At 41.9% G+C, this 14629-nt stretch overlaps 1 protein-coding gene across 1 annotated transcript in view; it reads right to left on the bottom strand.

Annotated features, from left to right (window-relative positions):
- cdh24a (cadherin 24, type 2a) overlaps positions 1-14629 on the bottom strand; it is a 54927-nt gene that overhangs the window by 17718 nt on the left and 22580 nt on the right. The window contains exons 3-6 of the mRNA XM_079574863.1: positions 10107-10401; positions 9207-9326; positions 7507-7674; positions 3082-3263 (exon numbers count right to left, since the gene is read on the bottom strand). Coding sequence (XP_079430989.1) covers positions 3082-3263; positions 7507-7674; positions 9207-9326; positions 10107-10401 — 765 coding nt within the window. The remainder of the gene's footprint in view (positions 1-3081; positions 3264-7506; positions 7675-9206; positions 9327-10106; positions 10402-14629) is intronic.

Raw genomic sequence — 14629 nt, forward strand, 5'->3', positions numbered from 1 at the left:
CTGCAATCTTAAAACGCGCTCCCTTAAGGAGGTTCCTCTCGCGACTGCTAGACAAACAAACTTCACAAAACCAACCAAAGGATTACACGGTAGATTTAGGTAATGCATTGGCCAAACTGGTCAAACTTTGGTCACTGTGGAGTTAGGGAGGTGTGGGGTGAAAATATAAATCCAGAAAAGGGAATAACATTGCAAATCCTTTCAATGGAAACCATAAGCTTTTCCAAACTGTGCACACTGAAGGCGAGGGACAGGAGAGCGAGTCACCAGACAACTCCCAAAATGCACTCCTTTGCATACATTTGTCTAAAATGTATTAAAAAAAATAGAGGCCTGAGATTCTGTGGGTCCTGGAGGGTGTTACAATAAACTGTTTTCACTTATATCGGCAAACATGAGTAATGTTATATCCGAGAGGCCCATTGATCATACCATAGACTGTAGAAAATAATGGACGTCTTATGCTCACTCCTCCCCGTTTACCAGAATGACCACGGCCGTGGGGCAATTCATGGCGGATTTACAGGCTCCCCCTCCCCAGCTCTGACGAAGCATGTTCCTAAAAAGGGCATACGGGCGGGATTTTCACCGTAGACTCGGCCCTTGCGTGACGTGTAGCTCGCGCTGCTCCAATGCTAACAGTCCGAGCCTCATTAAATACGAGATTTCAAAAAATCATATTACGAAAACCAGCCTGGTTTCATATATTGTTATTAACCCAGCGTTATCTCAGGAGGAAGATCTAGCCTAGTCTAGCGTTGAAACAATTGAAACCAGGCTTTAAAGTAGTTTTTAACGTGTCTAAAGTCCAATGCTTTTCAATGGGGGCCTAGCGGCGATATGGAGGTACTACAGCAACGGCGGAGCAATGGCGGCCACCACGTTTGTGGTCAAAAAGCAGGGCAGCCAGCGGCCATTGGATCATACAGGCTACGAGATTATCTGGGAAACACAAGTCAAGAAAGTGCCAACGAAGGGGTATAAAATGAGTCAGATACACCTAGTAGATGAGTTGTGTAGTTGCATCCAAATGTGATCTAAACATCAATAGAATATGCAGTTTATGTTGTGGGCCGGTGTGGTACAGTACGCGCCTGTTCACTCATCTGGTCTGACTGGCCCAAAAGGACGTCGGCCCACTGGGAAATCTCCCGGTGCTCCCGATGGCCAGTCCAGCCCTGTTCCTCTATCATTAACATATAAGATAATTTCTAGTGGCTATGGGATATCCAACCCCACAAAAAGCTGAAGTTTTATTTATTAATTTGAATATTATTTAGCACTTAGCTCTGAGGACACTTTTAAATATGCTAATTCATATCTAAAGGAAAATCTCAAAACGTTTCTTTACATATTAGTGTTTTAACAAGGCTAATATGGCTTGTTAAAACCGCTTTTCAGCGGTTTTCAACAGCTGAAAACCTCTGGATCATTCATCATTTGGGATTTTTGAAGGCTAAATCCTTAAGGCTATAGGAAAAATACACTGAGCAGGCTAACGAAGGCCGAAAAGTTCCCCGAACAAGCCGGCTTGCACAGGTAATGCCTCTAAACCTTACTTTTTTTATTCTGTGCAAGTTTAAATCCTTTTTCACAACATCAATGCATTGATCTCCTCGTTGGGTTTCCTCTGGGCCTTTACACCATCCCTTCACTGAGCAATCTCTTTTTCTCTGTCTGTCTGACTTTATCTGACTTTAGCCACAGCCTCTTTTAGTGGAATGTTAACAGCCACCGTAAAGCCACACTGCGAAATATTTCACCCTGTAAAACCCTTATTTCATTAAGATTGGTAAAATGAGAGATGTTGCTGCTTTCTTTTGATTACAGGTTGACACATGAGAAGTTTTAGCACATTAAGTGATTTATTTTAGCTGAGCTGTAGGAACACATTTAGTTTTGCCGGCATGTTCATGCTCCGCAGTGGGGCTTTAAAAACATACATTACAGTAGACGTCTAATTCAAAACAATACCACAATTGAAACCAACAATTTCAATCAGAACCAATTGTCCGACTCCACTCAGAGAGATTATGAGTTGGCCAGCCAGTGGGTCCCACCAACAAAGCACTTTGTGAAGACAAAAGGAAACTAATCACTCTGGCACCACCTGGTATAGGAATAAATGTGGGCCACATTTTGCACTCTAAATTAAACTCTAATCAACATTTCCCGGTCGCCACCATCACTACCATCCTGCCTGCTGCCAGAAAACCTACATTCAAAAAGATTGCCCCAGCCAGACTTCAACCAGTTTTGCAAAAAAGCTACCCACTTTCTGCCACAAACTCTTGTAAAGTTCATACTGTCCACACTGACATTTGCTTCAGATACAAAATTCTGTTTATGGGTTTGAGTCACATTATTTTTCTTGCTATGAACACTATTGGATAGTCCTGTATTTAATGGAGATGGCGTAGACCAGTGATTCTCAAACTTTTCACAGTAAACACTGTTTTAGACGAAAACTGGCTCTGACAACCAGAATCAAATCAGTTCAAACCGGGCTGCATCAGGCCTAAACTCGGGGTAATTCATGACTTGAGCAGTTCTAAATAAAGACTAGCTAAAAAGGGGAAAAAAATAAACAAATGTAATTGCCTCTAAATTTTACATCTGAAGATGAACCACCTGAAGATGCTCACGCATCACAGTGAGAGAATTACAAGTGTCGACATAGTACATTTTGTGGTGTGGTTGGAAAGCTAAAGAGAGATGTCGTCTTTGTCTCTAACGGAAAAGGTTGGGTACTGCTTCTCTTATCCTTGATCTTTCTTATAAAACACAGTTTTTATCAATAGAGGAACACTGGCCCACCTGGAGGCATAAAATCAGTACATTCAAAAGTCTGAAACATTTTTTATATACTTTGGCCCCCAGGCTTTTTAAGACAGTTCATTGTTACAATGGGCTGAAGCAGGGATAGATTAAATTGTCAAGGCTCTTACCTGAGGCCGGCAAAGTGCCAAAGTCATTGTGCAGCTCAAAAACAGCCAGTCCTAATCAACACTGATTATCACGTAGTCAAATCGCTCCCTTCTCCACCATTACAGTTCTGCTGCCAATACCTTCATCACTCACCTTGTTCAGCACAATCACCGCCTCGCGCTCTCGCCCGCTGATGTTAAAAATCTGCTCCTCCTCCGCGTCCAGGATGGTGAACTCCAGCTGTGCGTTCTCCCCTAGGTCGGGGTCAGAGGCGGTCAACCGGCCCACCTCCACACCTGGAGCTGCCAATTCAGAGATGGAGAAGGACCAGGCACCTGCACACGGCACAACAAACCATCAATACAACAGAGTCGATGAGCGCTGGCACTGAATGTAATTAGAGCCTATTTACAGAGACACAATGAGGAGAGACGCTTTACTGTCTGTAAGGCCAAAAACAAGTTTGATAAAACCACATTTAGATTTATTATTATTTGGCAACAAAGTTTTTGGACAGAACTTTGTTTTAAATAGGATTGATGATTTCACAATACACTCTCAAAGACTATGTTAAAAATAGTAATTAGAACTATCATTTGTTTTGCACCTTACAAACGTGACTAGATTCTCAAAGCGCTACACGGTGATCATTATTTTTTCTCTCTCCAATCTCAGTTGTGGTAAACAACTTCTGTAGTCACAGCTGCCTTGGGGGAAGACTGATGCGAGTCAGCCACTCTGCACCATCTGCCCCTCCAACCACAACAGTCACTCACACACTGCCTGTGGTGGGAGCAGTGACTTTCCCAGGGACAGTTTTGTTTACAGTAGTGGTTCCTAAAGTGGGTGTCGGGACCCTCCAGGGGATCACAAAGCACGGAAGGTTGGTCCCAAGATGATCTTAAGACACAAATAAGATACTGACACTAAATTCAATAAAATTCTTGCAAAAGGTAGATTAGCAAAGTAAGATATGTATATCTTTGATATCAAACCAGGTTTGAGTTTACAAACAGACCTTTAAAACCATGGATAAACCAGTGAGCCACTCTTGTTCCCTCACCTCTGCTAACGCTACCTACTGTACTGAGTTTAGCCACAGACTGTTAAAAAGAATGGACTGCTCCTCCTCACTCCTCCCCGTATACCATAATAACCACGTTCAAGGGTGAAATTATGGCGGATTTACAGACTCCCCCTCCCCAGCTCTGACAAAGCATGTTCCTAAAAAGGGCATAAGGGCAGGATCTTCACCGTAGACTCGGCCCTTGCGTGACATGTAGTTCGCGCAGCTCCAATGCTAACAGTCCGGCCCTCATTAAGTACGAGATTTCTAAAATTCTTCTTACGAAAACCAGCCTGGTTACTTTAATTGTGACTAACCCAGCGTTATCTCAGGAGGAATATTGCAAAAAGTGTTTACAAATTAGAAACCAGGCGTTAAAGTTGTTTTTAATGTGTCTAAGGTACAATGCTTTTCAATGGGAGACTAGCGGCTATATGGATGTACTACAGCAATGGCGGCCTCTAGTGTCATTGTCATAAAGCAGAGCAGCTAGCGGCCATTGGTTTAGCCCACTGATACCTAAATGTTGTTGTTGTTCTTAAATACTTAAATACTTCACTAAAAATATCATCTTCACAGTAGTGTTGAGGAGACTGTAGGGAAAAGCCCTGTTCACAATGAGAACACTTCTGCCTATTGTGCGTGGAATCTGTCAGTCAAAAGCTTGATCCTCTTCTTCATGAAACTGACTGAAACTTGAGTAAAACCTTTTGAGTTTTTGTGGACTAAAACTGGAGAAAAACAATCACATACTGTATAGAAATGACTAAACTGTGACTGAGACTAAAAAGCATTTTCGACCAAAAGACCTCAAAACTAAGAGAGCTGCCACAAACAATACCTCTCCACAGCTGTGCTTTCAAATGGACTAAAACACAAATGATTTTTGATGAACTTTGCTTCTAAAATGCCATGTTTTGGTATTTTTCTGTGCCTAATCCCACTGCCTTGATTCTAGTGGTAATTGAACTAAAATGGCAATTGATCAGCATACTTTTGATTTCGCAGCAACACACAATGATCCAGAAAGGACGACAGCACAATGACAATAACAAGCTATTAGCTGCAGCTGAATAGAAATCATTTTGAACAGATAAAAACATAATTATAAAAAGTGCTTTGTTTTATGGACTCACCAACACAGCATGATTATTTCCATGTCATTGTTTTACACACACTTGTCCCCTGTGCTTTGAGAGCGTTCAGTGATTTGTATCAGGTCAATACAGACCATGCTTTGATGGTAAACAGAGAGAAAACCATTAGATTGACTGCAGAGCGACTTTGATGCATCACTGACTGTAAATCTCCCTCCTCCTTCACAATGTAAGCACTCAAACACCGCAGCAGCATTCAAAGAGCATACCGAATGAGGCGCTAGCTTAAACTGTGGTTGTTACTGCCAAAGTGAAAGTAATTACCTGGTGTGGAGGGCGATAGATGTAGATACTGGTGAATAAATAATAGTAGCTCTGGCACTGGGAAATATTAAATGGGCTCAAAAGGAGCGCAGCACGTCATCACGATATTTCATACAGTGAAAGCCTCGCAATACAGAGGTTAAAGGAACATAAGAAAAAGTACTGATGCTTTTAAAGTAATGACCAGGTCCATTCTGTGTGCGTATGCTCTCTGTAGTCCAGGTATTTTCGATCGTAAAAGAGATTTTCATATAATGTGGATGGGTACTGGGTTGATTGAGTTTCGCTTCTACTGTTTTCAAAGGCTTCTTCTTGCTCTTGTAGTCAGATGTAAGACTGGGAACACACAAGCTAGAGGTCTGTTTAAAGCATAGATCTACATAATAGAGATCAGCAGGTCCCATTCAGCCCCATTCATAGTAATGATCCCGAGTGGTCTGTGAAATTAACATGGCTCCTCCTACCAAGCCTTAGAAGGGCAAAAGGGCGGGAAGCGAACCGGCTTCTCCACAATGCTCCAGACAAGCATAGACTTAGGCTTCCACTTTTATTTCTACCATTACAAAACTCACGTGGTTAAAAATACGATGCCCTCCCCAGCGTTGTCACATGGGTCATAGCGAAATATGCTTATTTTAAAGGTGCATTGTGTAACTTTTTATGTTGAAAAAAAGGTTGATATTAGAATGTATTTGACCTTTTATTGACCCAGGGGCTGTGTGGGTGGTCAACATGGCGCCTTCACTTTCCATCACAGAAGCCTCTATAATGCTCCAGGATGAATTGTTTTTATAGTTTCTGGTAGTTTTTTTCTGCTGATGGAACCATCTCCATGGTTACGCTACATTTCATCCAGAAACCCTAAGAAACAATGTATCCTAGAGCATCCTAAAGGCCACCATGTTGAGAAATAAAGGCGCCATACTGACCGTCCATACAACTGCTGGGTCACTCACAGGTAAAATATGAACTATTATCAACTTTTTTCCCACATAAAAAGTTGTACAAGTTGTAAACATAATGCACCTTTAAGAAAATTGTACTTAAATCTAGATGAGCAACAATTTAGGTTACAACTGCTAATCCCCAGCCACGAACTCCTGACCATGAACCATGCTGGAGACCTGGAGATGCGTCCCCAGGTGCTGCACAGCGGTCGCCCACTGCTCCTGACAGGTCGCCCCGACGCACTGGTTGAAAGATTGGGTCAAATTTCCCTACGCGGGCAATAAGTCCAAATGTTATCACTTATAGCCACTCATCTATCTTCTAATACAACTCTGAATAACACATTTGCCTAAACTGTAGTTGTTATTGTCACAGAGAAAATAATCACCAACGTGAGCGGGTGGTGATAGAGACTGATAATGGAGAATAAATTGCATTGGCTCTGGCATTTGGAAATATTAAATGTCTTCTTCCTATAAACCATTGTATTGGCGCACAATACATCAGGAGCGAGGAGAGGGGGGCTTTAAACATTAAGATGAATGACATAAAGCCGAGACTGCCAGGAAGAGAAAGTGGGGAAATGGGCAGAAAAGGACGGGAGAGATGCGTATAGAGAGAGGCAGTATATGTCTCACAGTGTTAGGCGCTTTCTGCACTGATTTTGCCGTCTATTGAAGCAGAACGCACTGAACTTAAACATGAAATATTAATATCTCAGAACAGGGAAAGAGCTTGGAGAAGAAAAAAATGGACATGATCTTTCACTCTTCTACATCAAGGTCCATTTGAACCTCGGGGAGCAGGCGGGGGGGGAATGTTAGCACGACGGAAGCTAAATCTACTCATCTCTGCAAAGGTTATAGCGATGCAATCTGCGCTAAAACAATGATTAGATAAAAATGAGAGGGAAAAGCCGGGGCCCGACAATCTTTTTAGCTACTTCAGAGCTTATCTTGAGCCTGTCAAGTCAACTGCAGCCCAAAGGAAGGGAAACGATATCAGACGGCTGTCATGAAAGCCATGACAAGGCGTTTCATCATTTTAATCTTTACACACGCGTGCACATGCAGTCAGTCGCCATAAGTAAGATTGAGAAGGGGGAGACAGTGAAGTGGCGCCGCGATAACGCCGACTGCTTACTGCGTCTGAAGTGTGGCGGGTTGTCGTTCACGTCACTCAGCTTCACTGTCACCGTGGTGGTCCCGGAGAGCCCGCCCAGATGCCCCCCCATGTCCTTCGCCTGGAGCACGACTAGGTACTCGTCCCGGGTTTCCCTGTCCATGTCGGGTACAGCCGTCCGCAGCACCCCTGGAAATCGAGAATAAAAGATTCAAATGTGCAGTTAGAGTTAAGTCGTCATCATTTTGACACCTGTTAGTGGGAGGCAAGACTTAGGAAACGATTTATTTTTCCTTCTCACAATGTAATTCAAGGCAGGCTATGGGTAATCTGAATCTGCCTCAGTTTACGATCAGGTAGGCACCAGTCATTTCAGATTCAGATTAGTTCAGAGATTTAACCATTTTTATTGCACCTCGGTGTCTTTTACGAAACAGAAACAGCTGCCAATGTCTTATGCATGCAGTTATAATTCTTTAAATTTTCAGTTGATTGCAAGTAAAGGAAAAAGTCTATCATCATGTTAATTCTGCATCCTGAGCATCCATTCTCAACATGTTTTTATGATTGATTTCTTGAACAAATCAAATAAAATCAAATTGAATTAATGTCGTACAGTCGTTCACTCCATATATTCATCCCAACAACAGAATGATGAGTTTTGTAGGTCTTAGCTTTCAAATGAGCTAAGACCTAAGACCTACTAAATCTTAACAGTAGTAAGTAACTTTTGAGATTTGGAGAAAATGCACAATACACGTTAAGGCGGGGGTTAAGATTTAAAGGGACAGGCCACCGTTTTTACATACTGAGATATGTTCTTACCTGAGCTTAGATGAGTTGATGCGTACCTGTCTGGTCTTTGTGCGTGTCCGTGGAAGAGAGTGGTCGCTTCTAACTTCACCCCGTTTGGAGCCATAGGAATATGCTGGGAGAGGCCAAATGCTAACAACATCTTTGGTCTTTTTGCGTGACCGAGGGCACACAGTTCTTCCATACTGCGATATGTTCTCACCCGAGCTTAGATGAGTTAATACGTACCTGTCTGGTCTTTGTGCGTGTCCGTGGAAGAGCTTGGATGCTTCTAACTTCACCCCGTTTGGAGCTATAGGAATATGCTGGGAGAGGCCAAATGCTAGCAACATCTTTGGTCGTTTTGCGTGTCTGAGGGCACGCACAAAGACCAGACAGGTACGTATCAACTCATCTAAGATCAGGCAAGAACATAATCTCAGTATGTAAAAATGGTGGCCTGTTCCTTTACCACAGATGGGAGAATGACAATTCATGTAGCCCACTGATTTGTTAGAGTGAGATCATGGACTGTGACCCTAAACAATCAGTTTTATCATTTGTATTTTCTTCTTAGATATTTGATATGAAATTACCGTGTAAACAACAGAAAACTGCCTCCAGTGAGTATACAAGGCTAAAAACAGCTTTTACAATAAAATGTGTTTGAAGTAGAGACTGAAATAATCCTAGCTAGTCTGGTGAAGCTGTTTATCTTTAATTAAACCGTTTGTTGTAATGTTATTGCCGCTGAGTGTGCGCACGTTTTTTCTGTGTTGCCTTTTAAATCACTCATTGGCTTCTCTATGTTTTACAAAATGCGTGAAAAACACCCAACACGGCTGTACAAATGCAGTGGGACTCAGATTAATCAGCTCTGAGGTTTATTATAAAGAGGAGCTTTAAGGATCAGAGCGGAGAATCCAGACCTGTTTGAGGGTCCACTGAGAAATAGTCCTGTCCGTGTGTGATGGCGTAGACCAGGCGTGCGCTGTTTCCGTAAGTGGGATCATCTGCGTCTCGGGCCGTCACTTGGATTATAGACGTGCCTGTGAATATAGAATATGACAGATGTTCCCAGATTAAACGCGCGCTCTCCGGAGTGGCTTTGGCACGGTTCAGATCGGGGCAACGTGTTCTTAAAGGTGTTTACATGGGCCAAAGAGGTACATAATGTTCCAGGAAATGCACGTATAGAGGGACACGTGTTTGTGAGGGACCGAGGAAGCCCAACCTCCCGCAGAGCGCAGTGATTCATGTATTGATTTGGGAGAGGTTTTCTAATTTACTTCCTTCAAGTCACAAACCTCCTCATTTACAGGACTGGAGAAATGATAAAACAGCGTGCGAGCAGAATTTGAATTAGATCTGCAGCTAAAAACTTACTATTTAACTTATAATGCTCTGTATAAAAATGCGTATACTTCTAGTCTACCTGTTTTGTAACTGTTTCATAGCTTTAATTCATGTTTGAAAAGCTTTGTAACTAAATGTTGAAAGGTATTAAATATTAAAAGTATGATTCTTCCAAAGTAAATGAAGAGAAGTATGTCAGGAAGACACTGTGAAATAAAATAACAGACAGTGCTTTGTAGCGAACTTACAGAATCCGGAAGCAGATTGTTTCAACAGCAAAGTAAGAAAGAATATCTAAACTCGGGTATAGCAAGCCATATCAAAACATCAACCAGGAATTGCTTTTTTAAAACGTAATCAGACAGCATATGGAAAATCAGTCAAAAACACAATCCAAGATGAATGATTACCATCTAAATAGTTTCCCAAAGTGGTCTCAACTTGCAAAAACAAGTGCCTGTAAAACGCTGTACCTATGTTGGCCATCTCCGGGACAGTGGCGATGTAGGGCTCGCTGGGGAACACCGGCGGGTTGTCATTGATGTCCTGAACTCGGATGATGAACTCGGAGGAGGGCTCCAGTGCACGTCCCGTCTCCTTGTCCGTTGCCGTAGCGATGAGGCGGTACTGGTCTTTCTCCTCGCGGTCCAGAGATTTGGTCACGTGTATGTTCCCCGTGTTGCTGTCGATCACAAAGACGGAGCCCACGCCTTCTCCCTCCAGCAAGTACTTAGTGAGGCCATCGCCTCGGTCCATGTCCGTGTGCAGCTGAGGAGGGAAGACAATTATTGTTTAAGGTCCTGCAGCATGCTGTATTCACTAGAGTCAATCACATTTTATAACCTTAAATAATGTAGACTGTTGATGTCACTGATGATGTATAGGCGGGAAGGAAGCAGCGCAAAGAAGTGTATTTAGGTGTAAGAATATGAGGAGCAACATTCAGGGCTGTACATTAAAGTTTTATCTGATATATCCAACAACAAACAATGGAACAACAACAATGAAAGGGTCTTGTAAGACAACATCTTTCGGCTGGGTGATTCTGACGATGAAAAAGATCTGGAGATGGGTCCCACATTGCTCCGGACAGCTCGCCAAAGCAGCATTGAGGACTAGCTAATAAGTCAAAATAAGACATTAAAGTGTATACGACACATTAAACACAATTTTTGCTAAAACATAGTTAACACATTTATATTTAAAGCAGTACTAAGTAACCCATGCCCCAAGAAGCCATGAGCGCCACTGCAGGTGTCATAATGTAAGTGTTTTTTTTTTACTCATTGATTGTCCGTGAGCGTAAATACTACGCTGACAGAAAGGCAAAAAGGGAGAGAGGGATATTGTCCAGTTACACAATGGAGATCAGTTTTTTACTCAAACTTGGCTGTTAATACTGTTTAAGTCATGCTAGCCCGCAGTTAGCTTTACCCGTTAGCCTGCTAGCTTCTTCTTCATGATTCCATTAGTGTGTATTGGGGCCTCTGGGTCAGAGCAGGGAAAGCTGCAAGTGTGGTTTTCTGGCCAGAGACACCAATAATCCCATTAAAACTTGTATAACACCCAGAGGGACTAGGGAAAGGATTTATTAAGGTAAACAAGTTACTCAGTACTGCTTTAAGATTTTGCTCCAGATTATACCCAGCTTTAGTTTGACCATTCTTGGGATGTTTAAAGTTTCACTTCCTTATTGGACACCAACAGGAAGTGACATAGATGAAGTCAAACTGTTGCTTTATCTTTATCTATAATCACGTTTCCATCAAACAAAATGCAAATCTTTTCAAAATGCACAAAAACAAAGCCATTTCTTCATTAAAATTGCTGCTTCACTGAAATAAAATGATAATTATAAACTGATTAATTTGCAACTGATGTTCTAAATAAGTCATATACACTTTAAAGTATATCTTTACTTGAACAAGGAATCTAATCCAGCACTCTTTTCTAAGAATATTAAAATTGGAAGAGTGATCCAAAATAACTACAATGGCTACCAGCTATTAAATTGAAAATATAAGTGGCAAAAGCAATTTGAGCTCTATAATGAATTTCTCTAGTCGTGGAATTAAATGTGTTTTTGTCCAGTACATTGTAAAAGCAGACATTTAATTAATAAGTCTTTTCCATTCATTAACTGTTGTTAAAGTTACTGCGACTGTATTGCTCCCTGAGAGTTGTGAAATGTGCCAACAAACTCATCTCTGTGAAGGAATGGGAAGTTAGCGACAGGAAAGTTAGGAACAATGTTAAAAGTCAGGCGAATATACAGGAATACTCATCACTTACATGAATGATATAAAACACGACTTGAGGCACTGTGTGCTTCTCAGAACATTCTAACATGGTTGAAAGCTAAAAAGTAGTGAGTAAAGCAGAATCCGGGCCCCTTAAAAAGCCGGCCCACACTGGGAAACCTTGAGGCAATGTCACTTAGCGCTTTGCTGAATCAGGTATCGCTCATTAACAGCCATCTTTCTGTCTGGCAAGTGGCGGAAATGATGCGAAATGGGCGATTTATGTTAAGTTGAGATGTGCTCAGTGAGTGTGAATGGCACCAGGTGTGGAGGATGTACATATGGGACGCGGGAGTGACTGCTGATGCGTGCTCAGAAATCAGCGCAATAGACCAAACGCGCCGCTGGGACAGGGTTTTGGACACTGGGCCTGGCTGCAAAATGTCTGACATCATGCAAAGTGGCAGATCAAGTTGCGCAACATTTAACATGCAGCAGCTATTAACCAAATCGCATACTGAGCACGACCAGTCATTCATAAAAAAAAACTTGTACTGGATGGAAATGATTCGGGCAAGAGGAGTATTTCAAGTTTCTAAAATGGTTCAATCAAACTTGTGATCATGTAACTTACAAAGGCCATAGTGTGGTACATTTTGTTTCATTGTCAGATGTGACCAGAAAATGGCCACAAGGGACAAACTACATGCCTATATTTTAAACAAGACATGGGTAAACTGGGGCTCGTGGGCAGGATCAGGACCCCCAAGCAATTCTGCCCGGCTTTTGACCGTCTTTCCATAAATGTATATAATGTTTTGGCAATTTTTCCACACCTAATTGTGGGGCAGTGTATCAGATTCACCAACTCATCCTCTGTCAGAGTGGGCTAAAATTACTCTATATTTTTAATTTACTTTATTTCTTTCATTCAAAAGTGACATTAACATATACAACAGAACAAAATCGTTAAGTCAATGCAGTTTGAATGAATAGGAGCAGAGAGAGGAGTGTCTTAATGATATCTGCTCCTTAGTTAACTTTACAATCACTTTATATCAGGTCTGTAATTTTGTCTTTTTTTAATATTTACAATTACCATCGAGCGAGTTGAGAAAGTCAATTTGTAAATTGGTAATTTCAGAAACACTTTTGGTCTAAAATGATGGATTAACCAAAACAATTGCCGGAACATTCTCATTAAACACCATTATATCAGATCAAATCTTTGCCGGATCCTCCTAAACATTCCCTGGATCCTTTACCCTGAAAAACTGGGGGATCAAATTAAGCACTGGAGAAAGTTGATCAGAATTAAGTGAAAGTTATCCTTCACTTCAACTCAAGTCAGGTTTCGCATGTGGCCGCTTGTAAAGAATAATTTCCCACCCCTGTTGTAAACTCTATTTAAATGAGGACAATGGCTCTGTAAATGCGCTAAAATAAAAAAAAAAAATATGTATTTATTCAATAATGAAAACATTCAGAAAGTAGTCATAAAGACAAGTTTAAGGAGCCCATTATCAATTAAGAATCAGAGGAAATGGGGGCAGGGGGCCCATGAATCACCTTCTTGCCTCGGGCCCCTGAATGATTGTTGACGGCCATGTCCGTGATACGTACAGCAATATAAAACTGAAATGTTCCAGCCCCAGCCTAGTCTGTCAGTATTGCAGTTGATCAAGGAGTTTTACATTCAATAAATATAATAATTACTACCATAAGAGATCACAATTTCTGGTCCTCACATTCAATCGCGAGTTTTGGAGAGGGAACCCCCCCCCCACATAACAAGTGACAGTGGCCGTGTAAATGTATGCATGTCCCGGCTATATATGACTCTAACTCCTCTCCATCTGGCCCCCCTTTAAGTCCATCTGCCCGACTTCGCTGCACCTTTTAAAGCACTTCTTCATTTCTTATGTCTCTCTTTTTAACACAGAACGCCCATCTGCTCTCATTTAGTATTCCCCCCCTCCGATCCCTCAAACCCTCCTCCCCCCGGTGTTTTGCAGCGTACACTTTCAGTATTTAATGGCACGGAGGATATCGGAGCGAGGGGGAGATAGGTAAAAGGCCAAACGCTGCACAGAAATAGAAAGCTGAAGAGATTACTCAGCCTTGATCACACGCCGCGTCCTGACCACAAACCCTCGACGTCTCTGTGCCCTGGAGGAGCATCTGCACATGCTCTTAATCCACAAGGCTCTTCCCCCCCCCCGAGTGCTGCTGACGAGAGGCTATTCTCAAACCGACAGGGATCTCGAAACACTTCCTACTGCAATCAAATTATGCTCAATGGGGCTGTGCAATTAATTGATTTTCAGCTAATGAGTCTGTTTTACATTCATCTCCTGTTTAGATTGTTCCTCAAAATAAGTCAAAATAAAAAATAATTCAGGCCCAAATATTTGTTAAACCTTGTGAAGCTCGACGCCTAACAATCGCAAAAATACTGACAACTGGTACACTAAATTCCAAGAGCTGTATGCTTTGAATGTGCCAGCTCATTCCGCTCCTCTTTTTAGTAAATTCTTGTACTGTCAGCTAAGTCTAAGCTACATGTGGAGTTGGTGTCAGCGGGTGTTAAATACAGTTTTGGAGCAGTTTGGGTTTGAGGCGGAGGAGAGGCTCTATGTAGATGTGCACTTTGCGATCGTGTCCGCTCCATTTGGCAACACAGCAAATCTTTTAATAAATAATTGTGTTTTTAATGACGGCAATCAATCCAGATTTTTGTTTTTCCTCCATCATTA

Source organism: Gobius niger, assembly GCF_951799975.1.
Source record: "Gobius niger genome assembly, chromosome: 17".
Classification (NCBI taxonomy): domain Eukaryota; kingdom Metazoa; phylum Chordata; class Actinopteri; order Gobiiformes; family Gobiidae; genus Gobius; species Gobius niger.